Source organism: Henckelia pumila, chromosome 3 (genome assembly GCF_033568475.1).
Source record: "Henckelia pumila isolate YLH828 chromosome 3, ASM3356847v2, whole genome shotgun sequence".
Lineage (NCBI taxonomy): Eukaryota > Viridiplantae > Streptophyta > Magnoliopsida > Lamiales > Gesneriaceae > Henckelia > Henckelia pumila.
In genome coordinates, this window is record NC_133122.1 from 180,046,485 (window position 1) to 180,073,635 (window position 27,151).

Genomic DNA, 27,151 nt, shown 5'->3' on the forward strand with positions numbered 1-27,151 from the left:
GCTGTATTTCTTATTCTTGTAAAACCAATTGTTTTAACATTTCTTGTTTCTGAGAAACCAGTGGTTTTTCTATGGCACGCATAATTTGCCCTTGAATAGCAGCCCATAGTTGAGTTTGAGATTGCATACATCATGTGATTCTATTGGATACTTTGATCCGATCAGCTTGGTGTAACTTGTCCGTCATATCGGCACTTATGACAAGCTGGTTGAACTCGGTTTGAAACAACCCAAGGTGTTCCCTGATATGCTTCTGCATTTTCATGATGGAATCCACGTCACTGCCTTTCATCACTTGTTAAAAAATCTGCAAGAATATTTTCATGAGATTTAATAATAACAATATCAGAAATATAATTTTGACATAATGTTTGCCATCTTAATAACCTAGCTTTCTTAGATTTAGATTCAATCTTATTTTTTAGGAAAGCTTTTACGTGAGTGTTATCAACCTTCAAAGTGAATTTTTTAGCAAGTAAAAATAATGGCCATTTTTCGAAATCCCTTTTAACTGCATAAAATTTCTTCTCGTTGATATGCCATCTGATAGCCTCAAATTCTGAAAAAGGACCGTTACAGTATCTGCATGATATTTCTCCATCCGGAGTGATCTTAGTAAGGACTGCTGCCCACCATTCGTCACTGGCATCCGTAAATAACACCAGATCATCTTCATCCACGGGTATAGTCATTTTTGGGAGATTCTTACATATCTCCTTTAATTGGTTTACCCATTTAGTATGGTCATCGGTCTATATAAACTTTGCATCCTTTTTTAACAAAGAACTGAACACCTTTCTGTACATTGCCAGATTGTTTATGAACATCCATGCAAAATTAACTACTTCTATAAAATTTTGGAGTTGTTTTACATCTTTGAGTTTATCTGAAAAATTCTTTATATTTTCCACAATATGGGGTTGTAAAATTATTCCAGTTTCATCAATCTCAATTCCAAGGAATTCAATTTTCCTTGTTGATATGACTGTTTTCTTTTCAGATAAAACCAGTCCTTCTTGTTTACAAATTTTAGAGAAAATCTCTAAATGTTTAACATGTTCATCTATGTTTTTGATTCTATAAGAATATCATCAATATAAACAAACATGAAGTTGATATAATCTTTAAAAAGATTATCCATCTTTTTTTTTGAAATATTTGGGTTGCATTAGCCAATCCCATAGGCATAACTTCTCAGATATAATGTCCTTGTGGTATAGAGAAGGCTGTGAATTTCTTGTTGCCTTCTTCCATCCGAATCTGGTAAAATCCAGACTTACAATCAAATTTTGAGAACATTCTAGCATTTCGTACACAGCTAATTAGATGTTCTCTACTGGGTATGAAGTACCCATCAAACTCCAGGATTTTATTAATTTCTTGGTAGTTAAACACTAACCTGGTTTTTTCTCTTTTTATTTCACCATGATTTCTGACCAAAAAACCTGGGCTGCTATATGGTGAAACTCCTTCTTTGATTAAACCAAGGTCCAAATGTTCCTTGATAATCATCCTCATATCCCTTTGATCTATTATGTTCATCGGAATAGACTTATATCTAACGAATTCATACTCTTTGCCTTCTTTTAGAGTAAGACTAGCTTTGAGTTGATTTTTATCCCACCATGTCAAAGGATGCTCATTATAACTTTCTTTGAGCCTTTTCTTGACATCTTCGAGGGATACCTTATTTTCTAAATCTATATCTTTGTGGGTTAGAGTTACCTTGAGAAGCTTCATATCATCTGTTTTGAGTTCTTGTTCTGTTGTTATCTTCAACATGATCTCTCCAAACCTTCTTGAATCTTTCATCTTTGGGTGAAAAAGTTGTCCTTTATTATCACCACGCTGGTTGCGGAACATTATCGGCATTTTTTTGATAAAAAGAAATCTTGAATCTTGGGACGATAATTTTATGATCACAGATTGTAGTGAACATAAGTCGTCTTAACTCATTATCTTGTGTGTACTTCTTAAACATTTGTAAGAAATTGTTTCCCAACAGGATATCGGATCCTGTATCATGGAAATATATTGGCGGTGTCTTTACCTTATATCATGGTGTCTGAACTGCCCCTCCTATAAGGATTTCTTCTTGTTTGATTCCTTTGCAAAGAATTAAAATTCTTTGAGAGAAATCTCGTCCAGCAATTTTTGGTAACTCTTCTCCACATTCTTTAGGAAAGACTCCTTTCTTTGCTGTACAAATTCTTGCTTCTGAATCAATATAAGCTGCAAAGTATTCAGCCTTATATTGTTCGGACAACGTCCCAATTGGAATGTATATGGAGAAAGGGATTTTTGTCATTTTACTTGAATGGATTACTAAATGGTCCTGCCATTTTTAGGAAACTGCTTTGTAATTCTGTAATCCGATTAAGACTATTTAGTCTTAATGTTTCTAAAGCCTCAGTAGGTATAGTAGTGTTACTATTTTCTGATTCTTTAATGTGTCCTAGTAACTCATGTTCATGACTTACTAATTTCAAAAGTTGCTTCTTCCTCTGTTTGTGAACAGAGTTTTCGAATCTGATTAAGGGATTGTCCCTTATCCAATTCTTTTGTTTTTCCATCTCGTAGGATTCTTATTGAATTCTCCAAGTTTTTTTTTTTGCCATGAACTCTATTCTTTTTTCAAGGTGTTTCCATGGTTTATGATCTTTCAAGAATTCTAAGCTAAGAATTAGTTGATCTATTTCTTTTCCCGGGATCCCCGAAATTTGAACTTCCAATTTACCAACCTTTATTAATCCTTGGTAAGTCCCTTTTACTTGCTGTTCTAAATAGTAAATTGAGTTACAAGAAAATTGGTTCATGTGGCTTGTAATTTCGAATACTATTTTGATTTTTTTCCATCCTTCTGGAGATCTAAGTTTTTCTATTATAGAAAACTTCTTTTCTTCGAGTGGAATTTCATGAATAGGAGATTGTTCCCACCTTCGACTTGTCATTCGGTCTCCTTGGAAAGATAACCTTCGGGGTTATATTTTAAGGTCTCTGTATAGAACCAGATTATCTTGAATTTGAATGTCTGTTTCCTGAATTAAAGGAAACTCGATTCTTTCCGGGTATATTGCTTGAGCAACTTTCCCGAAGATCTCTGAAATTTCAATAAACTCATTTCTAATAAATAATTCAGAATGGTGAGTATTAAAAAGAGCATATGAAATTTGACATGTAATAGAATATGGCCTATTACCTTCCTTTATTAATATTTTTTCCTTGAAGTTTTGATGCAACGTCAAGGCTCAACTAAAGTCTTTGTCAGCTAAATTGTAGGCTATTCTTGGATAAATAACTCCTACAATTTTTTTTGCACATAGATTTCCTGAGATAGTACCCAGAACAGCATCTTGAATATTTCTCATTCTTTTATCACATACTACGATATATATGGGTGAATTTATTCCTTCTTTAAAAGTTGCCTTGATCATTATTTGAATTGCTCCAATATGAATCCAAGACATCGTCCTTGCTACCTCACTTTTCAGCTTTTGCAATTCCTCTCTTATTTCTTCAAAAGGAATTAACTGCATCTCTATTTGATTACTTGTTAACTCCATAGGGATTGTCATTTCCCTTCTGGATCCTTTGTAAATCAAATGATGTCTTCTTTGTCTAAGCTCTAGGTTGCCTAAAACTCTTTTTACTTGTCCTGCCTAAAATCCTTGGTACTTCTGTAATGTTGGATTTTTTTCTCATAATTCTTTGGACCATATTATGAGATATCGTGGTTTGACTAAAAAAAACCCGCCAAACTCTCATGTGTTTCGTGTCGAAAAACTTCTTCTTTATTCTGATTCTGATTATGATTCTGATTCGTCATCAGATTCTTCTTGGCTAAACAATATCTCTTCTTCGTATATGCTTTCATCTGAGGGGATATCCTCAAGTCAAATTGATATACTTGGACTAGATCTTGAAAGAAGACCGCATCATCCATATTTGGTGTTGCTTCAAAGATTTTAACTCTTTTTTTCTCGTTTTCTGGACAGTTTGTAGATATATGTCATCTTGCTCCACATGTCCAACAGTTGCAATCCTTGAAACATTTACTTGCTCTTGTATGAGTTCTTCTGAAAGTTCTTCTAGATGGTATTCTTCCCCTGCTTTGTGATGAGCTTGTTGCTGGGGATGTTCTTGTAGGTCCATTTCTTTTTCCCGATCTATGAGATCGGGCCTTTTGTTTGGACCAAAATGTTCTTGGTTTCCAAGAACTTCTCATTCTTTTATTGTAGGGATTATTTCTGAATTTCTTCCTCTTAATTCCCTGTTATCTACTCCCAATAACCGTAGAAAGATCATTTTCTCTACAACATATAGGAGTATGCTTATTAATACCCCTTATCTTTTTGTAGTTCTTCTGTAATGCTGCCATATGACACCATTCTGCCAATTTTCCTTTAAGAAAAGAGGCTCGTCTTGCCAATGTATCTGGATTACATGGAACGTATTCTTTTTATCAACATTTCTCTCCAGGGACTTGGCATCTTTGCAAAAAATAGCTGAATAGCTATATTTTCCTCGATTCCCGAATTCAATCTTTATTTAGTGAATAACATAATGTATTCATCAACTAAACAGATATCGTATAATTTGAGATTATACAGAGCTTGAGTATATCTTATTTTCTTCTCTGTATCCTGATTATTAAAATAATCCACTCCTATAAATTGTGCCTTAAATAGGGTGGTCATTCTTCCTTCGATTTCGCTTAGAGATTCTCCTGCTAAGACTGATTCTTTAGTCTCTGGCATTGTCATTTCCCAAGCTATCTTAACAGATCTCATTAGACTCATTTCCAGAAGTTTGATAAATCCTTTTTTATTGAGATCTAAAGTCCCTGCTGCTATTCTCATAGCTGACGTTCAATCATCTATGAGATCTTCTATGTTTTTGAAGTCCAGAACATCAAGGTTTAACATAACCCCATAGGGATGTATCGGGTCTAAAACATTTTTTTCATAAGGAGTTTGATGTAGTGGTATCTTACTCCTTTTTGACATGGTTCCTGCTGGATGTGAATTTTCCTCAACATGGAACTCACTATATGGTTCTTCTGTTTTAGCCACATATCTTGGTGGATTCTCGATGGGTTGTTCACCCTCAGAGGAATTTATTTTCAGGTCTACTACTTTGAGATTCGCAAATGAATCAGCAAGATCTTGTAGATCCTCGAGATTTAATCTTTCAAAAGTAGTCATCAGATAATGTTTTTCTCTGATACTGATTTTATAAGATTAATCATCATTTCATCATCAGTTAAAAGTTTTTGTACCATTTTGGTTTTATCTTTATGATGTAACAAAGGTTCGATACCAAACGAGAGTGGTAACCTTCCTCCTGTATTACTTTTTTTCTAGAACCAGAAGTGTGTTCTAGATTTATTATTTTTGATTGAAGATCCTTTAGAGTTTCAATAATTTCTTCTTGTTTCTTAAGAATTTTTTCAATCTGTCGAGGTATTTTATACAGCTGACTGTTGTAATATTGTACCGTCTTTTGAATTTCTCTAAGATCTCCGGAGAGTTTAGAGGAATCTGGTGTAATTTTTAGAAATTGAGAATTAGAAATCATAAGAGATAAATTAATACAAAATATTAATATAAGGGTAGTATAAAAAAATTTTAGTTTGGAGGACATATCAGAGAAACTTTTTGTTAAATGAGGGATATAATTAGGAACAAATAAAGTGTTAGTATATTTTTGGAAAAATTTGGAAACTTTAGGGACGTATTCTGATTTTATCCCGAAAGATATGATATCTTAATAAACAAAAAAAAAATCCTAAAAAATAGCAATCGCACTCTACAATACGTCACATATACACCACAAATTTAAGAAACGGATGCATTTCGAGAAATTGGAGGTTGTTTGAACAATAATGAAGCCACTGAGTTTGAATAATGATTAACGTCAATTTTCTATTCACAATCTATAGTCACGGGTTCCATTGGAACATCGCTCTCTCTATTGCACATTTCAGGGCCAACGTTAACAACTCCTTCTCCCTGCAAAATGTTTACACTTTATGAGGCTTCGTTTACATTATACACTCAAAAAAAAAAAAAAAAAAAATTCCTTGCTAGTTATTATTAAAAAACTCAACCCGAAACACTTACCTTTGCAATATTTCTGAAATAAGTGGTAGTGTGATTTCCTGTTGGATACAGAGCTTCAATGACATCGGCCAAAACTAGATGAGGTTGAGAGATAGCTCCATCGTACCAATCTTTTGCGTAGAAAATTGGAAGCAAAAATAATTATAATCAGTTATTGAGACGACGACGTAAAATAATATTCTAAATACTAAAAAAATATTTTTTGCCCAAGTTACCGAGGGCGACGGAATTTTGATAAAATCTTTTGTCATATCTCCACAGGCTTTGAGAAGCCATGAAAGCAAAGCAAGATTGATCCTCCACATTTAAATTTTGCAGAAAGGTGGAGGCATTGTATGACACTGGTTCGGATGTCCTGGTTTCGTCTATCACCACATCTATAGTCTGATCAATTATTTTAAAGAGACAAAAAAATAAAATTTCATTAGAAAATTTCGAAATATTTATATGCTTGGATTTTAATTTCAATGTATATATGTACATAATTTGAGTAAATTAAATGAGAAGGACATAAATGTTTGGTTTACTAACACATAGGATGGCATTGAATACATCTAAATCGTCTGGCAAAGAGATGTTATATGTAACTTTATTGATTGAATCGTCAATATTCTCCCCTCCTGAATCCTCCACATACTGCATACATTAATATTAATAAAAGAAAACAAATTATAATTGCAAGAAGAAATATAAAATAAATGGAAAACTATAATTTTCTTCCTCTCTGCTTGTCTTTGTAATTTTTGGTCACAAGTTTTAGTCTTATGTATATCTTTCATTTATTTCTCAAATTTTTGTTTTTCTTGGATTCTACGTGAGAGAAAATAAACTAAAATGGTAGATAACACGAAGATAGTGGAGTAAAACTGAAATTTAATAATTGCAACTCGAAAACCACAATTAAACAATTTTCGCTAAACGACATAAAAAAAGCCATACCTTGAGCTTGTATTTATCTTTTGTAAAAGACCACACCCCCTGCATCGATCAATCCAACAAGAATTAATTAAAAACACCCAATTTTGAACATATGATATTCGATCGTAGGCGATATATTGATCGATCGCACGTACGTTGCTGTAGTCCATCCAAGCGACTATGGGTTTGAACGAGGCTTTCTTGCTCATTGCAGCTTTGCTCATGCACATATAATTGGTTTTGATCTGTAAAATTGATTAATAAGATACCAATAACATATACTATAGTCTAAATATGTCCATTAATTTAAAGATTAGTGATGATAAATAAATTCTTCAAGTCCTGTTGCAGGAAATTGAATTCAAGGGTGATTTCACTAATTAATTAATTACCGCATCATAGACTTGGTTTGCCCTGGTTTCTAAATTCGCAAAGACTCCCAAGTACTTGATCCACTCCGCTTGCTGCACATTTAATCATCAAGTGAAATTTTCTCGACAAAGTTTATACCAAATAATGGTGTGTGCATGTATATGTAGAGGTAATATATATGCCTGCAAAGGGGTTGCCTCGCCCATAGGAAGAAAAGTTGCGAAGTTGCAGGATTGCGATTGATCCATGTCGCTAATGAAGTGAGCCACAAACTTGGTGAGCGACAGTGGCTGGGTTTTGTTGATCATCTGCAGTTGGCCATTGTTGTATAGCTTCAGCACACATTCAGATGCCACATATTCTGATGTGATTCCCTTCAACGTTCCCAATAAGCCTAGGAGCTTAATCCGTGCCAAATATAAATCAAGTTAACTCAAAGATTTTCCGAAATAAACTCTTACATTTGAACTGACTTTAGCATCGTAGCAAAATCTCACCTCGAAAAAAGATACTGCACATATAGAAGAACATAAAGAAACACAGTTAATAATCAAAGAACGTAACAATGTTGGACACCACGGAATGAAATAGACTTAGGTAAAGTTTCTAAGAAGCACTTCTCGTCTTTTCCTTCACAAGATTTCATAAAATTTAAAATGTGCTACAATTAAAAGTTGAGAAGTGGTTTCTAAAAGTTCTCCTAAACACTAACTTAGATGTTAATTGACAAATGCTCGTTCTCGAGCACTGTCTTTTCAAATGGCGTACCTGGAAAATAAAGAGTATCGACAGAATAGTTGGCTAATGGAATGACGAATGACTTTATCCGCGACGTGCAATATTTTGTTTTAGCAGCCATTCTCGAGTTGTTCTACGTGCACAACATCAAAATATTCGGTTTTAGGTAGCGGTCGAAAATTGCCATCAGAAGGTGAATTGTGGTACCTGGATGAGGAGGTAGCTCCTTCCATCAAGTCCATTCTTGATAACCTTGAAAGTCTGGCCATAGTATATGCGCAAATACGCAGCATCTTCCACTTGTGAAATGTTCCCAACTTGCACGGTATTAGCATTTGCTACATTGGTGTTCACTATTTGATCATCATCAGCTCCAAGCACACAAGACCATATCAATATGATCACCGTCAAAATGTGCATCAAAGATTTGAAATTAATTAGAGAAGTACTACTGCTGGATGGTGATATTTCAGACATTGTTGATTTGTTGTCAGAAATCGAATGGGAGATTGCTGCAGTGACTTAGTTAGATTTGATATTCGATATCAAGAAGTTTAAATCTAAAGGGGTGTTTGATGAGGAATATTAATTGTAAGATCCAATTGCTCAAAAATATCCAAGAAAATAAATTCTATGTTGTCGGGTGGTCCATGGTGCAGGCACGTGAATTGAATTTTGGTTCGTGAATGATTTGAATTTCAAAGGTGGGGGTGGGTGTAAGTGAGATGAATGATGAATCCCATTGGAGACCCGTGAATCAAACTTGTCATCTTCTTCCCATCTCTTTATATTTCGGCTTCCAGTGTTTGTTTTAGCACAGGAGACCTACTGTACTGCACATCTATCTACCTAGGGCCGCAGCAAATTTAAATATATAATTTTTAGTTATTCTCTCGTAATAATTATTTTCCCCCACTTGTGCATACACGTCAGTCAGAAAATCATTAATCCAATAAAACCCACTGGCAGTTCACCCTCCAAATTATTGAGAGCCAAATGTAAGTGTGTCAAGCCCGGAAACGCATCCGGGCCAAGAAAATCTGGAATGGTGCCAGTGATATTAGCTGAATTAGCCGAGAAATTCTGAAGAGTTGAGGCATTTCTAAGACTTTCTGGGATTTCCCAGGCAAGAAAAGGATTGTCATCAATCTCAACAGATTGCAAAGCAGACATGCCAGAGAAAAAATCAGTAGGCATGAAACTGAACTGGTTGTTACTAAGTATCAAGACTTGCAGTGAACTGGTTGGTAAAGGACCAGAAATGTTATTCCACTGGACCTCCAAACGCTCGAGCAGAGTAAGAAAAGAATGCTCCGGAGAGAGCGTACCTTGGTGCCCGATTTGAATCCGGGTGACCCGGTTCTGAGAGCACACGACGTGTTTCCACTTGCAGTAATTCGGATCGGACCACCCGAGAGGGTTGAGGCTCTTCTTGAGCGCCAACATTGCGGAGGCTTCATCTGAAATGGTCTGAGAGAAATGCTGAAAACAGAAGCAACCCAAGAAACATAAGCGAGGAAAAGCGTTGAATCTTTAGCCAAGAAAGACGCTTCATTTCTGAAAGATCCAGGCTTTTGCCTTGTGTTCGACACAAGTAAAGCAGAATTTTCTGGGCTTCTTTTGGACACAGAGGCTCGACTCTTGTAACTACAAAAGCAGAATTTTTGCAGAGGCTTCAAAAGTTGGCAGATTTTCACTCGAGCATTGGATTCTTTTATTCATTAATAATAATCAAATCAAAATACGGGTATATAAATTTTGATAAATTAAATTCTTGTATTGAATTTTTTGTATTATAAGATTTGGTATATAAATTTTGTTGTACCTGAATGTCAAAAATAATTTTTTTTAGAAAAAATGAATGCAAATTACACATTTATCTATATATATATAATAACTGAGTTTTTGCCAAAAATAATAAAATCCCGCCAAAAAAATTAGCTAAATAAGAAAAACAACCACAACTTATTTCCATTTCTGTTCCAAATGCAACACAATTTTCCTTTCTTTTCTAACATTATATTATATATATATATATATATTAATAATTTATAAACATAACTCATATAATTGACGAAAATTACAAATATTATAACGTTTTGATTTGCAAAAAATTTTCGCTATGAAATGTAGATAAACAAATACTACAAATATAATCTATATATATAATAACGGTAATTTATAATTCAGTCCCTAGATCTAAACTTAAATTGGTAATCAGTCCCTGTCAGAAAAAAACTTTGTTTAAACTCCCTGGGCCCACATGTTTTGTTTCGGATGAAATTTGGTACAAAACATGAAAAATATGGTACAAATACATGATATTTGAGTATCAAATGTGTTAAATCTAGTATATATAATAACTGAGTTTTTGCCATTTTTAGCTAATTCCCGCCAAAACTATATTGCCAAAAACGGAAATAAAAAATTTCATACTTAAATTGCAATATTAAGTTAATTAAAAATTGCATAATCTTTGCATATTTATATATACATATATATAAATTAAAACTTCCATAATCTTTGCATCTTTTATATACATATACATATACATATATTTACAATATTTTTTTTCCAAACAATATTTATGTATATTTACGTAATCTTTGTCTTTATATATAATTGGTAAATAAAATAAAAACAATAAAAAAATAACTAATTATTTCTAAACCCGTAAAAAATAGAAAAAATTTCAGATTTTAATTACTAAATTAAATCACAATATTAATATAACTAAACATTCCATAATATTTGCATCTATATATATATATATATATATATATATATATATATATATATATCCAATTAAAATTACACAACATTATTTACATTATTCCCTAATTTCAGCATTCTTTTTTATAATATTTGCTTTTAAAAAAAATTAAAAATAAAAAATAAATATTTAAAATAAAATCCAACAGAAGATTCGGAAATAAAAATTTTCAGAACAAAAATGGGAAAAAATAGTTTTAAAAAATCATACTTTTTTAAAATTATATTAAATCAATTATTCTATATTTGGCATATTTTGATTATGGAGGATTTTCAAAAATTTAAATTTCAGGCTTAATCAAAATATTACGTAATGAAAAATTGCATAATATTTTAATTTTTAATTTTGTATAAAAAAAATTATACAAAATCATAACTATAATTAAAACTATAAAAAATCACTATCTATAATTACGAATTAGAAGCATACAAAATCATTACCTTAATTAAAACTATAAAAAATCACTACTAACTTCTCGGTCATTCTTAAATACAACAAAATCTAAAAATTAAGAAAAATATAGAATAACTTAGGTTTAACAAAAATATAAAGCATTTCATATCTTGATTACGAAATTAAATCAAAATATTCATATAATTAAACATACATAAATATAAGTAGAATTTTTGTCATTTTGGCAAAATTCTGACAAAAATGTGTTGCTAAAAACGAAAATAAAAAAATTCATAATTAAATTGCAATATTCATGTAATTAAATTAAAATTTCATAACATTTACAACTATTTATATACATATATATATACATGTAAAATTACACATGATTATTTTCATTATTCTTTGATTTCAGCATTCCCTTTTTAATATTTATTTAATTTTCTTTTTGTCATTTTTAGTAAAATCCCGCCAAAACTTGGTTTCTAAACAAAAATTTTGTGAAAATCGGAAAATAAATTGTTTTAAAAAATTATATATTTTCAAATTATAATTCTTCATATTTGGCATATTTGGATTACGGAAAAATATTTACAAACTATTATATTTCTAAATTGGATCGTATTATTCATGTAATTAAAAATTTTATAATATTTACATATATTTATATACATATATATTCATTTAAATTACACAGAAATATTTAAAATATTTCATTATTTCAATATTTCATTCATAATATTTGCTTTCCAAAATATATAAAATTCATCGATAAAATTTTTTAAAAAATCCAACATAAGATTCGAAAAATATTTAATATAAATTTATACATAGACATATATATATATATATATATATATATATATATATATATATATATATATACACACAAAATTCGGTAATATAATTTATATACATACACCTTTAAGATCTATAAATGTTATTATTAAATATAAATGTAATTTCTTAATATTTGCATAAATTAATATACATAAATATCATCCCGTTATATTTGCTTTCTAAAACATCAACAATTCTTCATCTAATCACAATATTCATGTACAAAATTAAAAATTTGTAATATTGACATTTATTTATATACATATATATTCATTTTAAATACGAAAAATATTTACAAACAATTACAATTCCACATTTCTAATAAATATACAATATTTCAATTTGAAAACACTTATAATTACAATTAAAGTGCACTTTTAAAATATATATTACATAATATTGCTAATTTACCATGTATGTGTGAATATATTTATAAACATATGTATCATAATATCAATAAACATTTAAAATACCAGATAAATGTTAAATATACATGGATATATGGATTAGATAATGGTTCTAATGTGAAAAAACAATACTAAGAAATACAGAATGTTTCATATTTACCATATATGTATAAATATATTTATATATAAAATATATATCATAATATCAATAAAATATTTAAAATACCCGATAAATATTAAATATACATGTATATATAGATTACACAATGTTGTTAATTTATAATATATGTATACATCTTAACCAAGATTTGAGCATTCCATATACGATAATTGATTTCTTTTTTAAAAAAATTAAAATCATATTTTAAGATTCGAAAAAAAAATCACATTTAATACATTCATATATTTATATGCACATACAATATTTTCTTTCCAAAAAATTGAAAATTTCACCTCTAATTTTTTTTTAAAAAAAAACAATCATGATTTTCCTAGGGGTGGAGTTTCGATATATCGTATAAAAATATTTGTATAAAAAAATTCATACCGGTACAGATATCAAAATTCTAAAATTTTGGTATGAAAAAAATCCATACTAATATCATAGAGATAACGAAAAAAATTTGATATAACAAAAAAATGTTTATATATCGAAAAAATTTTGGTACGGTATCTCGAAAAGTCGATATTTTGGTTCGATATCGCATCCCTAGATTTTTCTGCACACAATTAAAAATTTAAAATTTAACAAAACTGACCGAGCATTTCCAATATCGGTTTGAATAAACTTAATGTATAAATATATTTATGTGCAAAAAATATTATTTAACATGATCAACTACTTCAATAAAACAGTCACCAATCAATTGCAAACCAAATGACACATTTGCTTAATGTTATTCGTGAACTATACCCTTCAGACTAGCATTGATCGTTGAAACACAGTTAGTATGTTGTTAAGATCTACTAGATCTCACACGATAAAACCATATTTTAAGATGTTGATGTATACATAAATTTTTTTGATTTATTTTTATGTTCTATCTATGTTCGTTCAAATGTTTAATCTTACTATTTTTTTTATCATTAATTGTATAAAATAACATCATGTGCATCGCACGACACATTTTTTAAAGATTTTTTTTAAAGTTTTTAAAAGTATTTTTTAACATTATTATTATTACTTATTGTAGAATTAAATTTTTTTATATTTTAATTTCATATTCAAAATTTTTATATTATCCAATTTAACCATATTATACATGATATATAGTCCGTGCATCGCACGGGTGAAATACTAGTTAAGCAACAAACAAAACTTTAGTTTTTTTTCCCCTTATTTTTTTCATTTCACGCATTTTTCCTTTTATACCTTAGCTAATATTATAATATTATGTTTTCACACGTATATCTCTATATATATTTTTTTATTTGTATAGAATAACTTAAAACAAAATACAAAATTGCAAATTCACAGTTAAAAAAAAAACGTCTCGGTTCACATTTTTATAGGCAGAAGAAAGAAATATATATATATACAAAGCCACAACAAATTTTTTCTTAAAAAAAAAAAACATAAATAGAACTACTCGACAATAATTTTATTTTTGCCTGAATAACATGTAGCAATAAGATAATAATTCACATTTCAGCTAGGTGTTGTCTTTGACAATACGATGGTTATTTGAACTCACATCTTGCTTAGCGGCCAGTGAATTGAGATATGGAGGCAGTGGCATTAGAGGTAGATGATCCAGTAGAAATTGAACTATCAACCGAAGACCTTTTACCAAATGCTACAGATGAAGATCTGTTCGGAGTCCTTTTCTGCGACCAAGAATGATCATTTAGCAACATAACAAGCACTTCAGACATCGTCGGTCTCGAAGAAGGAGGTGACTGAAGGCAAATCAGACCAAGTTCTACTATTTTCTTCAAATCTTCAGGTTTATAATCATTTGAGTCCAACGTCTCATCAGCTAGTTTTTCAGGCATTCCGTCCCCGTAGAGCTTCCATGCCTATTTTCGTCATCGTGACAATGCAAGATTTTAGTAAATGTGTATGTAGTCATACAACTGAAAGCATTTAACCACTAACAAATGAGGTATGTGGTATCAAGTTTTCGCTGCGGTTACCTCTTCAACAAGATATTGAGTGTCAGATTCCAAATCCATGTCGCCGCTTCTTCGACCACTGATAATTTCAAGGATCACCACACCGAAACTATATGTGTCGACTTTCTCGGACAAATGCCCGTGGACTGCATACTCTGGTGCTGTGTAGCCCCTGATACATGCATTCAGTTCCACTATGTGATTATTAAGTGCTGTTGGCTTCCAATTCTTGGATCAAAATCTTGACTTTACAGCAGGAATGAAGTAAAAAATGTGTTTTCTGGAAAGGGTAAACTTACAATGTCCCGGCAAATTTAGTGCTAACATGACTCTGATTTTCTGGGTAAAGCCTTGCCAATCCAAAATCACAAATTTTGGCTTGGAATTCATCATCTAGCAAGATATTGCTAGGCTTTATATCTCGATGTATGATACATACATGATATTGCTCGTGCAAATAAGCGAGACCTCTAGCCATGCCGATTATTATGTCTAACCGATGTTTCCAACTCAGCGCTCCTCTTTTATCACCTTGCATCAGTCGCGAGAAATAAACAAAATAATTGTGTTAAACTAGATTCATTTGAAAAACAATGTTATCAACTTATCACACACGCGAGCACATACCGTATAAAAATTTGTCCAGGCTCCCGTTTGCCATGTACTCATAGACAAGAAGCAACTCTGATCCTTTGTTACAGCATCCTAGCAATCGTATTAGATTGCGATGATGAACGTTACTTATCAGCCTCACTTCACTTTCAAACTCTGCCTTTGCACTGTTGTTGCTTATGATCAATTTCTTCACAGCGACCATGTTCCCATTTTTCAAGGTGGCCTGTTATGTGACAAAACCTTCCGTTAATGTCTATGAAAATAACAAGTTCGGGTACAATCAAAGTAAAAAAGAAACAAATGGAATGATCTACTGTCATAAGATTGTTACCTTGTAGACTTCACCAAAAGCTCCTTCTCCCAGTTTATTTTCTTTGCTAAAATTGTCTGTGGCGGATTTCAAATCCTTGTAACTATACACATTCGGTCCTTGCAATTCCATGGCCCCCAATATATCACCTGACGGAAGAACGAGTTCGGTTATTCACATAGTACAAAAGAGAAGAGACGATACGCATGAAGTACTAAATGGTTAATGTTGATAAAAATGAATCACCTTTTGCTCTTGCCTTTCTTGATAAATGAAGCCATAAGAAGAAAACAATTACAATCAAAACAAGGCCGGCCCCTCCCACCACTCCTCCAACAATTGCTTTAGTCTTGCTTGAATTCCCTGATAGAAAATACATTATTGAGTGACAAGGAAAACTGGACACACATATATAGATCAGATCACGTTTCGGATTCTTACCACCTCCTCCTAGGAAGGATGATATATCTGTTGTCTGATTATCAGAGAAAAAAGGCGTATCCGAGTATCTAAGAAAACAGGCTGCATCAATAGCTCTTCCATCTGCATCAGGTAAACAGCTTTGTATGTTTCTATATGCCACAGTCAAGCAGTCTTGGCAGCCACTTTGGCTGATTGTTTCGGCACATTGTGCCACTCCATAAACTGTTAAGTTCCCACCACTCGTAGATGCACTTTTAGTGGCCGCGTAATATTTATTGATTCTAGGAGTAGCGAGTTCAAGATCCTGCAACAATATCTGAGCCTGTGCACCGAATGCAGCTGCCGGAGACACGGTTCGGTTGCCGCATATTTGAACATTTCCTGGAAGAGTAGTCTGATCATAGAAGCTGTTGCTTTCATACCTCGACAAATCGAAAAATCAGCAGCAAAATGAGAATTTGAATTCTTCCCATATAGACATGAATCCAGTTCACTCGTAAAAAGGAATTTAAAGTCCAAGGAAGTGCACTCATGAATATATAATCCATGCATCATAATTCAAAAGTTTTACGTTTCACAAGAATTTTAAGGCAAAAATTTCCTAGTTTTTGGCTTCCTCGCAAAGCATTCTTCCATCATTTTACAGGTTCCAAAAGCTTCATTTTGATTGTGGATTTGAAATAACTCCTATAATCGAGCATTTAAAAATAATCCATGAAGTTAAAAATTATTGAAGACAAATTCAAGTTGATTAGTATGTGGACTTCGAAATCCAAATCTAGCAACTCCTTCTATCCAATCACAAAACAACTTAAAGAAGTTGTTTGATTTTCAACATTAAACTAAAAAATGGTGTTAAAAAAATTGTTATAGATCGTGTCATCGGGCAACAATTAGCCAAGCAATTTAATAAAACGATGAGATGAAAATAATATTTAAATATTTTTATGTGTAAATATAATTCTGCCTCCAACATGATACCACTTTGACATATTATTATTGTGAGACACTCTTCCGAGTCAATTTTGTAAGATCTGATCTATGAAAAAATATTATTTTTTTACTATAAATATGGATCGAATTGACATGTTGCATCCGTGAAATCGCATCATAGAGGATGTTATCTATTTTTTCTTTAAAAAGAGGAGGAAGAGCTATTTGTCTATTTGTCTATTTTTATTTTTATTTTTTTGAAAATATCTGATCCTTACTTAAACTGATAAAAATAAGAGGGAGTATTGTAATTTTGTCTTTGGGAAACAAACAAGTTAGTTGATTTGGGACCCACGCTTTCAATTCTCAATAAAGAATCTAGAACATAGCCCTGACTTTATTTCAATTGCAACTCCAAAAAAATTATTAATTTAGTTACAAAACATATGTCACAACAAACAAACCCATCATAATAAATTGAGAAATTATCGTGAAAACGACATGAATACAATTGCATTACGTAACATGTCATTTTTTATAACTAGATCGGATATTTTGGCCATATTTGTAAGAATCAAATTCCAATGCGTTTTATTAAATGGAGTCCAAGGCATTTTAAAAAGAAAAAAAGTCCACGGCCACCTCAATATTTCGGATTTACTTTCCTACAACTCGGCCGGCAGATTGTCATCATCGTACGAACCTTTGTTAATAAACTTTTATGCATGATTTGATGTGTCAGTTTTTTAATACTATATCTCATTCGATATTCGATTTGATTACGATAAAATATTACTTTTTAGGTTAAAATTATTAATTTTTATTATACATATGAAATGGGTCGATCCATCTCACGAATATAAAAAACCTACTTAAACTTTGATGATATCAAATAGGTAGGTGCATTGATTCATTTGCTTCAGTATAGTGCCTAAGATATTTAAAGTTCTATAATTTATTTAAAAGGCCGTCCTATATAATATAAAGTTAAACTTAAGCCATATGTAATAACTGATTCAATCTATCAACATAACATCAAAATAAATGTATTAATATATATAGTAATAAAATTTCATATTGAATCATTTGTATTCACATCTTCTACACTTTATGTATTTAACATTTCTTATTAAATATAAAAATTATATATATAGGTGAATGTCAAACATAAAGTGTAAGTAAAGTGAACGCAATGCCCCCAAGGGGGTGTCCAAGTTGGTGGAGTAGGTGAACTCCTGGTCATAGGTCAGGAGTTCGATTCCTCCTGCCAACACCTTCTTGGACTAGCCTGTCACACAGGACTTGCCTAGTGTGGTTTACCTGACTAGCGTAGTTTGCAGGCTATTGCGTTAGTTCGGGAATTTACTCAGAGCGCACCGTAATAAGGTAGCGACTGCGGGTTCCCACGTCACAAAAAAAATTAAAGTGAACGCAACATACAAATATAACAACAAATTTCAATTTATTTAAAAAACCGTTAGAAATTTCAAAAGATGTTTTTTTTAATTAAAAAAAAACCAAAATTTGTGTGTCAGCGCGAAGTCAGGAATTTTCAGACTAAAATATTTATTTCAAAATTATTTAGTTCGTGGATTTATCCAATATACACCTAAAAGTTTTTAGTTATTCCAAAATTATTTAGTCTATGAATTTATCCAATATACACCTAAAAATAAAAAATGCGAATTCACACGTCATAAAAATAAAAAAAATCGTATTTTCTTCGTCTTTATTTGTTGCTCCATTGGTGATATTTGATGGCAAATTGAAAACATAAAAATACCTGAGGAAACATCCATCAAAAATGACACGAGCCCCATTAGCGGCGGAGCAGTTTCTGATCTGAGCCACGGCGGCATCGTAGCAGGCCAAGCAATCGGGCTCCGACAGATAATTCCGGCACTGAGCCATGGCGTAGACCGGGTCCGACGACCTCGGCCGCTCCGCGGTGGCGAATCGCGTATTCCCGCCGGCGGCGGACAGCAGGTTTCTGAGATCGGCGAAAGTGGCGTTGAGTTTGTTGATGAAGTCGGGTATGTTGGAAGCATTGTACTGGCTGCATCCTCTGTTGAGCAGATTAATCTGTGGATCCGCGTCCCCGACCCCCCACCACCGCGTGGACACGGCGGCGATCGTCAGTATCAGTCGGAGATACCACCGCCCTCTGGTTCCCACCACCATGGTTGCTTGAGAAAACAAGACACAGGAGCATGAGAGGAGATCAGTAGGCTGCCTAATAAATAAATAAGTGAATCAGAGGAATCGTAATTCCATTTCAAGATTACTATAATTCAGCATTGACTATTGGCGAATGTCATTGTCACTTTACGTAACCAAAAACGAGAGAATTTTAATAAATGAACTTATCGATTGTTTTTTCGAAGGAATTGTTGATCGATTATATTAAAAAAGAGTAAATCTTTTGTACGTTCGACGAGTCAAATCTATTTATATTTGTAATAAAAACGTAATATTTTTTTATGGGTAATCCACATAAATTACAAAGTTAATCCGTGAAATCGTAGTTTTTGACTTAAAAAAATACACCAAAAGCTGATTGACAAATTTTTATAATATACTTCCTCCGTCTCATGTATGTTGTTTTGTTTTAGTTTTCACACGAATTAAGAAAAATTTATTGGAAAAGTAAATTTTATATAAACTTCGTATTTTATCCCTATTTAATGTATTAAAAAATGATTGCACAATTTTCAAGGTGTAGTTAATAGGGGTATATTAGTAAAGAATTGTAAAAAAATATTACTAAATATGGTGTATGACTATATATTTGGGACAAACAAAAAAGAAAACGTGGACAATATAATTGAGACGAAGGGAGTATAATAATTAATACCTCGGACGCGTTGAACAATCAGATTCATTTCCAGAAGAAGTCCATTCGCTGTACAACCAAGTAATAATATTTGAAAAATGGTTTTGAGATTAATCCGTTCCAAAAATATGGTTAATAACCATATCTTGTCTTTAATAAGTGTTTTAATCAATTTAACGCATATGTTACCGTTTCACTTAGTATCATAAATTCCGAAGTTCATTTAATTCATTATTGATTCATGAATGTTTCATACGGTTAGCACTTTTGATTAAGAGTGTAAGACTATAAAAGGGAGTATAGTTTTTATTTTAAGGTCATACACATGATAATAGAAGGTGTATACTATAAAGGGAGCGTAGTCTTCTAAATACAGCATAAAGATATGGGCTTCATTTGGATATGTACTTATAAAATGTTTTTATAAAAGTGTTTTTTAAAAACTTTTTATAAAATATTTTTAAAGTTGTTTTAAGAATAAATATGTGTTTGGACAACTATTCTATAAAAACATTTTAACATTTCAAAAGTCATGTTTTTCATCTTTGCTTTCCATAGTTCCTTACTAAAAACATCTAAAAACACCTTTCAAGTGTTCTTAAAAAACTATACTTGGAAAACACTTTTTAAAAAATAGTTTTCAAAAATATTTTACCAAACATTTATCCAAACACATACTTTAAGTTTTTTTCACTTATAAAACACTAAAAACGTTTTTAAAGTACATGTCCAAATGGAACCCATGATATCTTAATAAACAAAACAAAAAACAAATCCTAAAAAATAGCAGTCACAATCTACAATATGTCACATGTAAACCACAAATTTAAGAAACGGATACATTTCGAGAAATTGGAGGTTGTTTGAACAAGAATGAAGCCATTGATTTTGAATAATGATTAACGTCAATTTTCTATTCACAATCTATAGTCACGGGTTCCATTGGAATATCGCTCTCTCTGTTGCACATTTCAGGGCCAACATTAACAACTCCTTCTCCCTGCAAAATGTTTACAATTTATTAGGCTTCGTGTACATTATACACTCTAAAATACAAAAATTAATTTCCTTGCTAGTTAAGATTAGTAAATTTATTTTGTTACTCAAAAACTCGGTCGCGCGCGAAACACTTACCTTTGCGATATTTCTAAAATAAGTAGTAGTGTGATTTTTTGTTGGATGCAGAGCTTCAATGACATTGGTCAAGACTAGATGAGGTTGAGAGATAGCTCCATCGCACCAATCTTTTGCGTATAAAATTGGAAGCAACAACAATTATTAATCACTTATTGAGACGACGATGTAAAATAATATTCTAAATACTAAAAAAAATTAAAATAATTGTCTCCCAAGTTACCGAGGGCGACGGAATTTTGATAAAATCTTTTGTCATATCTCCTCAGGCTTTGAGAAGCCATGAAAGCGAAGCAAGATTGATCCTCCACATTTAAATTTTGCAGAAAGGTGGAGGCATTGTATGACACTGGTTCGGATGTCCTTGTTTTGTCTATCACCACATCTATAGTCTGATCAATTATTTTAAAGAGACAAAAAAATAAAATTTCATTAGAAAATTTTCGAAATATTTATATGCTTGGTTTTTAATTTCAATGTATATATGTACGTAATTTGAGTAAATTAAATGAGGACATAAATGTTTGGTTTACTAACACATAGGATGGCATTGAACACATCTAAATCGTCTGTCAAAGAGATGTTATATGTAACTTTATTGATTGAATCGTCAATATTCTCCCCTCCTGAATCCTCTACATACTGCATACATTAATATTAATAAAAGAAAACAAATTATAATTGCAAGAAGAAATATAAAATAATTGGAAAACTATAATTTTCTTCCTCTCTGCTTTTCTTTGTAATTTTGGTCACAAGTTTTAGTTTTATGTATATATTTCATTTTTTTCTCAAATTTTTGTTTTTCTTGGATTCTGCATAAAAGAAAATAAACTAAAATTGAAGATAACACGAATATAACAAAGTAAGACTGAAATTTAATAATTGCAACTCGAAAACCAAAATTAAACAATTTTCACTAAACGACATAAAAAGCCATGCATACTTTGAGCTTGTATTTATCTTTTGTAAAAGACCACACCCCCTGCATCAATCCAACAAGAATTAATTAAAAACACCCAATTTTGAACATATGATATTCGATCGTAGGTGATATATTGATCGATCGCACGTACGTTGTTGTAGTCTATCCAAGCGACTATGGGCCATGTTTTTGAAACCGGACCGGACTGGTTGGTTCGACCAGTTCGATCGGGAACCGGTCGGTTCTCCGGTCCGAAATGCCTCCAATAATCGGAAAAACCGGTCAAGAACCGAAAATTAAAACCGGTTTTTTATTTTTAAAACTTTAAATTTAATATTTATATATATATATATACATTATTATTTAGAATATTTACTTCATATAAAAAATTGTTTTAATAATTATTGTTTTTTTAAAAATTAAATAATTTATTATTTAAATAATTTATAACTATAATTGATATTTTGAATATATTTACATATTTACTTAGCTTTCAAACTATGTTAAATATATATATTTTTGTCTATTTATATAATTTTGAGTTTTTAAAATTCAAAATATATTGATAAGTTTATACCAAATAATGGTGTGTATATATATATATATATATATATATATATATATTCCTGCAAAGGGGTTGCCTCCCCCATTGGAAGAAAAGTTGCGAAGTTGCAGGATTGCGATTGATCCGTGTCGCTAATGAAGTGAGCCACAAACTTGGTGAGCGACAGTGGCTGGGTTTTGTTGATCATCTGCAGTTGGCCATTGTTGTATAGTTTCAGAACACATTCAGATGCCACATATTCTGATGTGATTCCCTTCAATGTTCCCAATAAGCTTATACTGCTTATAAGTTGTTTTTAATAAATTTAGTCAAACACTTTCTTAGTTAATATGATGTGCTGAAGTTTAATAATAATAATAATATAATAATAATAATAATAATAATAAAATGTTATTTACACTCCAAAAAAATTACTAACACTCAAAATTCCTTAATCAATTTATTATTAGACAAATTTAACCTTATAATATCTTTTCTTAAATAATAATATATTGACCTTAAAATTTCACATAAAAAAATCTTGTTTTTATTAAATAATAATATCTTGCCCTTAAAATTTTACATAAAAAATGTTGTTTTATATTTCAATAACTAAACTTTTATTTCTTAAAATTTAATATTCATAAAAATATAGTGACAATTATTTATTATTAATTATATATACATAATAACAAAAAAATAATTTAAAACTATATATTTTATCCTCGTAATAAAAAATATTGATATATTTTCATATTAACATGTAAAATATTGAGATTTTAAAATTTTTTTATTTCCATAATTTTATTAAATTTTAAGATAAAATACAAAATATCTTAAAATTTAATATTGCAAAATATTTTTTGTTATTTTATATTTTACGATATATCCTCCTTATTAAAAATAATTTTTATAATATAAAGATAATAAATATTAAAATTAATTTTTGTCAAATTTGTTTTTTAATTTTGAAAAATGTTAATACAAAGTAACTTAACTATGGGTTTGATAAAATAATACTTTATTTCAAAATAAAATTTCGTAAAATATGAGGAAAAAAAACAATGGTTGGGATTAAAATATTGACACGAATTTGTGCAAAATTTAAACGTCAAAGAGTTGGATCGAGGCGGAAGTTGTTTAGCAGTTAATATATTTTATAATATATTATAATTAATTTAAAAGGTTAATTTTTTAACTTTTTAATAAACAAATTAATAAGATATAGAGTTAAACGAATTAAATTAATAAATAAAAATCATAACTTCTTTCAAAAATAATAATAAAATTTTTTTGACATGGAAATAAATAATAATTCAATTAAAAATAAAAGTCACGATTTGTCTTGTGTGTTTTTAAAATTTTAGTATATTAACAAATTTAATGTTTAGATAACTTATTTTTAAAATTGAAACTCCACTGAATTTACCAAAAAATACAACAATCAATTAAAGGATATCATTGGTAATATTTGTATAAAACTTAAAAATAGAATGTGTTTAACAAAAATGGAGTGTGAACACTCTCCTAATAATAATAATATATATAAGAATTGGGTAAAGCCCATACAGAATCAAAACAGTAAGCCCAAACAAAAATATGGATATATATGCGTGTATATATAAGAATTGGGTAAAGCCAATAAGAATCAAAACAGTAGGCCCAAACAAAAAATATGGACAAAATGATGCAGAGGTCCAAACACTACCCAACTCACTCGCGTTTAAAATTCCGAAATTCGACATCTTTGAAGTTTGACCTAACCTCTTTTTTGCGGTTCATTTCAACATATATTTACAGGCATTACCCTCATGATAAATCTAATGACATGATTAGTAGGAGGAAATGAGGTAGGAATGGAATGAGCATTCTCGTCTCATTCCCTACAACCATGTTTGGTTTGGATTTGGAATGGGAATAGTCATTCCATCCATTTTGGAATGATCATTCTCACTCCTAATTTTTCTCCATTTGTAAAATTTTTTTCTTATTTAGTTTAATGAAGTACCTAAAATAATAACATAATAATAATATTATTATCAAATTAATTTACTACCATTTATAAATATAGAATTATTAATGAATAATGATAATAATATTAATAAATAAACAAATAAAACGTTCACTTAATAATAATGTATATTATAAAATATATAAATATCATTATATTTTATTAAAAAATAATTATTTTTAATAAAATAATAATAATAATAATAATAATAATAATTACTAAATTCATATTAATAATTATATTAGTTTTATTATAAAGATGATTTTATAATGATTAATAGGCTATAAATAGTTTTTTTTTATTTTTTTTAAATAATAATTATAATAAATATTTTTTAACATATAATAAATATTTTTGAATAGCTACTATTTTGGATTTTAATGAAAATATTATTTGATAATTAAAAATAATCCGATTCCATTCCGATTTTATTTTTCTATAATCAATCATTTGAATGGAATAAACTGATCATTCCATTCCTATTCTTATTTCATTCTTCATTCCAACTCTATTTCATTCAAGCATACCAATCATGCCCTAAGGGTTCTCATTTATCAATACATGCGAGGTCTACTAAAAAATAATTAACCCCACATTTATTGGTAAATGTACATCATTAGATCTATGTCAAGGCAGTGCCTGTATAGGTAGGATCTAGCTTAGCTTCAGATTAGTTGTCTCGTGAGACGGTTTTATAGAATTTTTTTTTTATCTTGAGACTGGTCAAATTTGTCCATATTTATGATTAAAAAAAATAATAATATTTCTTGCATAAAAAACAATTTTTTTCATCGATGACCCAAATAGAATATCTTTTCATAAAATTGGCCTGTGAGACCATCTCACATAATTTTTTTGTTCACACAATTAATAATTATTCTGCACAGATCATCTATTTCCACTGTTAACACAAAAAATATATGGCAAACGCTGCAACTCTGTGTTGGGACCTTCCCTTTCACCGTAGCTCCGAATCCGATCCGGTTATCTGCACACACTAAACAGCTCGAGAATGAGCGTCAGAAGAGTTTTCCGACGTGGTCACTCCAACGCTTAAGTCAATACAATGCTCACGAAATATAGAAAACTCAATAGAGAATGCAGTATAGTTTGAATGAATTGTGTATATCTAAAAGGTAAAACAAACCTTTGTTTTATATACAAACCCTATAGGGTGTTATCCGGATGCAGATATTTGCTTGCAATTTGATTTTTTTTTTTATCTTTACCCAAGATTATGTCCTTATGGGTGTGTTTGGTAAGTAGAATAAGATTATTAATGTATACAGACTTTTTTTTATATAAAGTCGATAACTTTATTTTGAAAGGTGAAGATTGGATTTGGAGCTCTTTAGCATCCTAGATAAATTTTAAAAAATTTACAGCTCCGTAATTCCTTTTTCTGCCTCTTCTCGGTACTTAACTTTCAATCCTTGCATATCACAAAAACAACAACAAATACGCATAAACCCGCCCGATATATCACAAAATCCAATTTAAAACACATGCAAATTAAGTGCATAAATTGCACTTATCAGACACGTCAAAAGATGCATGGCTGAACTACGATCGGAAGCTTCGATCACGTTCGGACGTTTCGAACTCATCGTAGCTTCCGAACTCCTTCGTTGGTTCCGACTCCTTCGCTGGTTCCGATTTCTTCGGATCATCCGATCCCCATAGGGCTTGAGTTCGGACCTTCCGAATCACCCGAGCACAAATAAGTCCATTAACTATTTTTGGACATTCTGGATCGATTTCTTGGTCCGTTTGATATAATTAAAATCTTTTAATAATATTTTATTAATTCTAAACATGTTTAACAAAATTAATCTTGTAAAATGGGACCGAGCTACTATAATTCTAGTCTAGTTTCTTTTTATCTGAAAACTTGGTTCAATAAAATTACTAAGCTGATAATAAATTCCTTATCATTTTAGGCAGACCTAAGATCATATGTCTTCGATTAGATTCATATCAAATGTGTTTTTCAGTTGTGTTCAACGTATCAATTGATCTGCTTGGGTATATGTTTTGTTCGCATATCTGCCATCAACAAAATTAAGAGTGTTTTATCAAACAAAACAAAACAAAAAAAAAAAACAAAATATCTGCATTTTTTAAAAATATTTTAGAACTTAAGTGCATAAAAATAATCTAAAAGAAAAAATATTTACAAAATATAATGATTTTTCTTCTAAGTATGTGTACAAAATCAAAATTAATAAATAGTTAAAAGAAGTATGAAAAAAACTTATATAAAATACTATATAATTTTTCAAAAATAGAATTTTAAAAAGAATCTGAAAAACAAAATAAAATAACATATTTTCTCGATTTTTATTTCAATATTTTATGATGATTTTTGGTACATTAAATATTTGTACACTGATGTTGTTATTATTATTATTTTGTGTGCTTAATCAAAACTTTGAACAAATATTTATTCCAAAAAAATACATTATTATTTGATGACAGAACCGATTATTGTCTCATGTAGGACTTATTTTGACGAGCTACATGTTTTGTCATGGTCAGCAGTATCTAGAGTCACGAATCACAATGGTTTAAAAATGTGGAATCTTATGAATCTTAATATTTCGATATGTGTTATAACAAGTAGAGAAATTCAACGACTGGAAAGCCGGTGGGGCTAGGAAAAAGGGTTTTTACACACAGCTAAGGAAAATGAAGAACAATAGTTCGAATAGTTCAACATGTCATCGCTAGATTGAGATCTGCAGG

At 30.5% G+C, this 27,151-nt stretch overlaps 3 protein-coding genes across 3 annotated transcripts; all 3 read right to left on the reverse strand.

Annotated features, from left to right (window-relative positions):
* Positions 1-5,875: 5,875 nt before the first annotated feature.
* On the reverse strand, positions 5,876-9,379 carry LOC140893549 (uncharacterized). Its single transcript, XM_073302629.1, has 11 exons — positions 8,358-9,379; positions 8,181-8,283; positions 7,910-7,923; positions 7,595-7,813; positions 7,433-7,504; positions 7,196-7,285; positions 7,062-7,100; positions 6,654-6,758; positions 6,338-6,506; positions 6,123-6,232; positions 5,876-6,011 (listed from the first exon to the last, which is right to left on the reverse strand). Exons 1-11 carry the CDS (start codon positions 8,625-8,627, stop codon positions 5,925-5,927), a joined length of 1,278 nt encoding a protein of 425 aa, XP_073158730.1. The 5' UTR covers positions 8,628-9,379; the 3' UTR covers positions 5,876-5,924.
* A 4,633-nt stretch (positions 9,380-14,012) lies between these two features.
* LOC140893548 (cysteine-rich receptor-like protein kinase 2) lies at positions 14,013-19,272 on the reverse strand. The gene is made up of 8 exons (XM_073302628.1): positions 18,743-19,272; positions 16,045-16,448; positions 15,850-15,966; positions 15,625-15,752; positions 15,306-15,516; positions 14,978-15,209; positions 14,700-14,850; positions 14,013-14,582 (listed from the first exon to the last, which is right to left on the reverse strand). Exons 1-8 carry the CDS (start codon positions 19,138-19,140, stop codon positions 14,265-14,267), a joined length of 1,959 nt encoding a protein of 652 aa, XP_073158729.1. The 5' UTR covers positions 19,141-19,272; the 3' UTR covers positions 14,013-14,264.
* A 1,433-nt stretch (positions 19,273-20,705) lies between these two features.
* On the reverse strand, positions 20,706-21,917 carry LOC140890077 (uncharacterized). Its single transcript, XM_073297834.1, has 5 exons — positions 21,873-21,917; positions 21,464-21,568; positions 21,150-21,318; positions 20,927-21,036; positions 20,706-20,792 (listed from the first exon to the last, which is right to left on the reverse strand). Exons 1-5 carry the CDS (start codon positions 21,915-21,917, stop codon positions 20,706-20,708), a joined length of 516 nt encoding a protein of 171 aa, XP_073153935.1.
* Positions 21,918-27,151: the final 5,234 nt, after the last annotated feature.

Coding starts and splice junctions, on each gene's coding strand:
- LOC140893548 (XM_073302628.1), bottom strand. CDS start 19,140: ATGGTGGTGGGAACCAGAGGGCGGTGGTATCTCCGACTGATACTGACG. Junction 15,753..15,849: donor AAGAAAGGCAAGAGCAAAAG/GTGATTCATTTT, acceptor TTCTTCCGTCAG/GTGATATATTGGGGGCCATG. Junction 14,583..14,699: donor CTCAATATCTTGTTGAAGAG/GTAACCGCAGCG, acceptor TGACGAAAATAG/GCATGGAAGCTCTACGGGGA.
- LOC140890077 (XM_073297834.1), bottom strand. CDS start 21,917: ATGCAGGGGGTGTGGTCTTTTACAAAAGATAAATACAAGCTCAAA. Junction 21,319..21,463: donor TGTTCAATGCCATCCTATGT/GTTAGTAAACCA, acceptor ATAATTGATCAG/ACTATAGATGTGGTGATAGA. Junction 21,037..21,149: donor TCAAAATTCCGTCGCCCTCG/GTAACTTGGGAG, acceptor TATACGCAAAAG/ATTGGTGCGATGGAGCTATC.
- LOC140893549 (XM_073302629.1), bottom strand. CDS start 8,627: ATGTCTGAAATATCACCATCCAGCAGTAGTACTTCTCTAATTAATTTC. Junction 7,286..7,432: donor CAAACCAAGTCTATGATGCG/GTAATTAATTAA, acceptor TCAATTTTACAG/ATCAAAACCAATTATATGTG. Junction 6,507..6,653: donor TATTCAATGCCATCCTATGT/GTTAGTAAACCA, acceptor ATAATTGATCAG/ACTATAGATGTGGTGATAGA.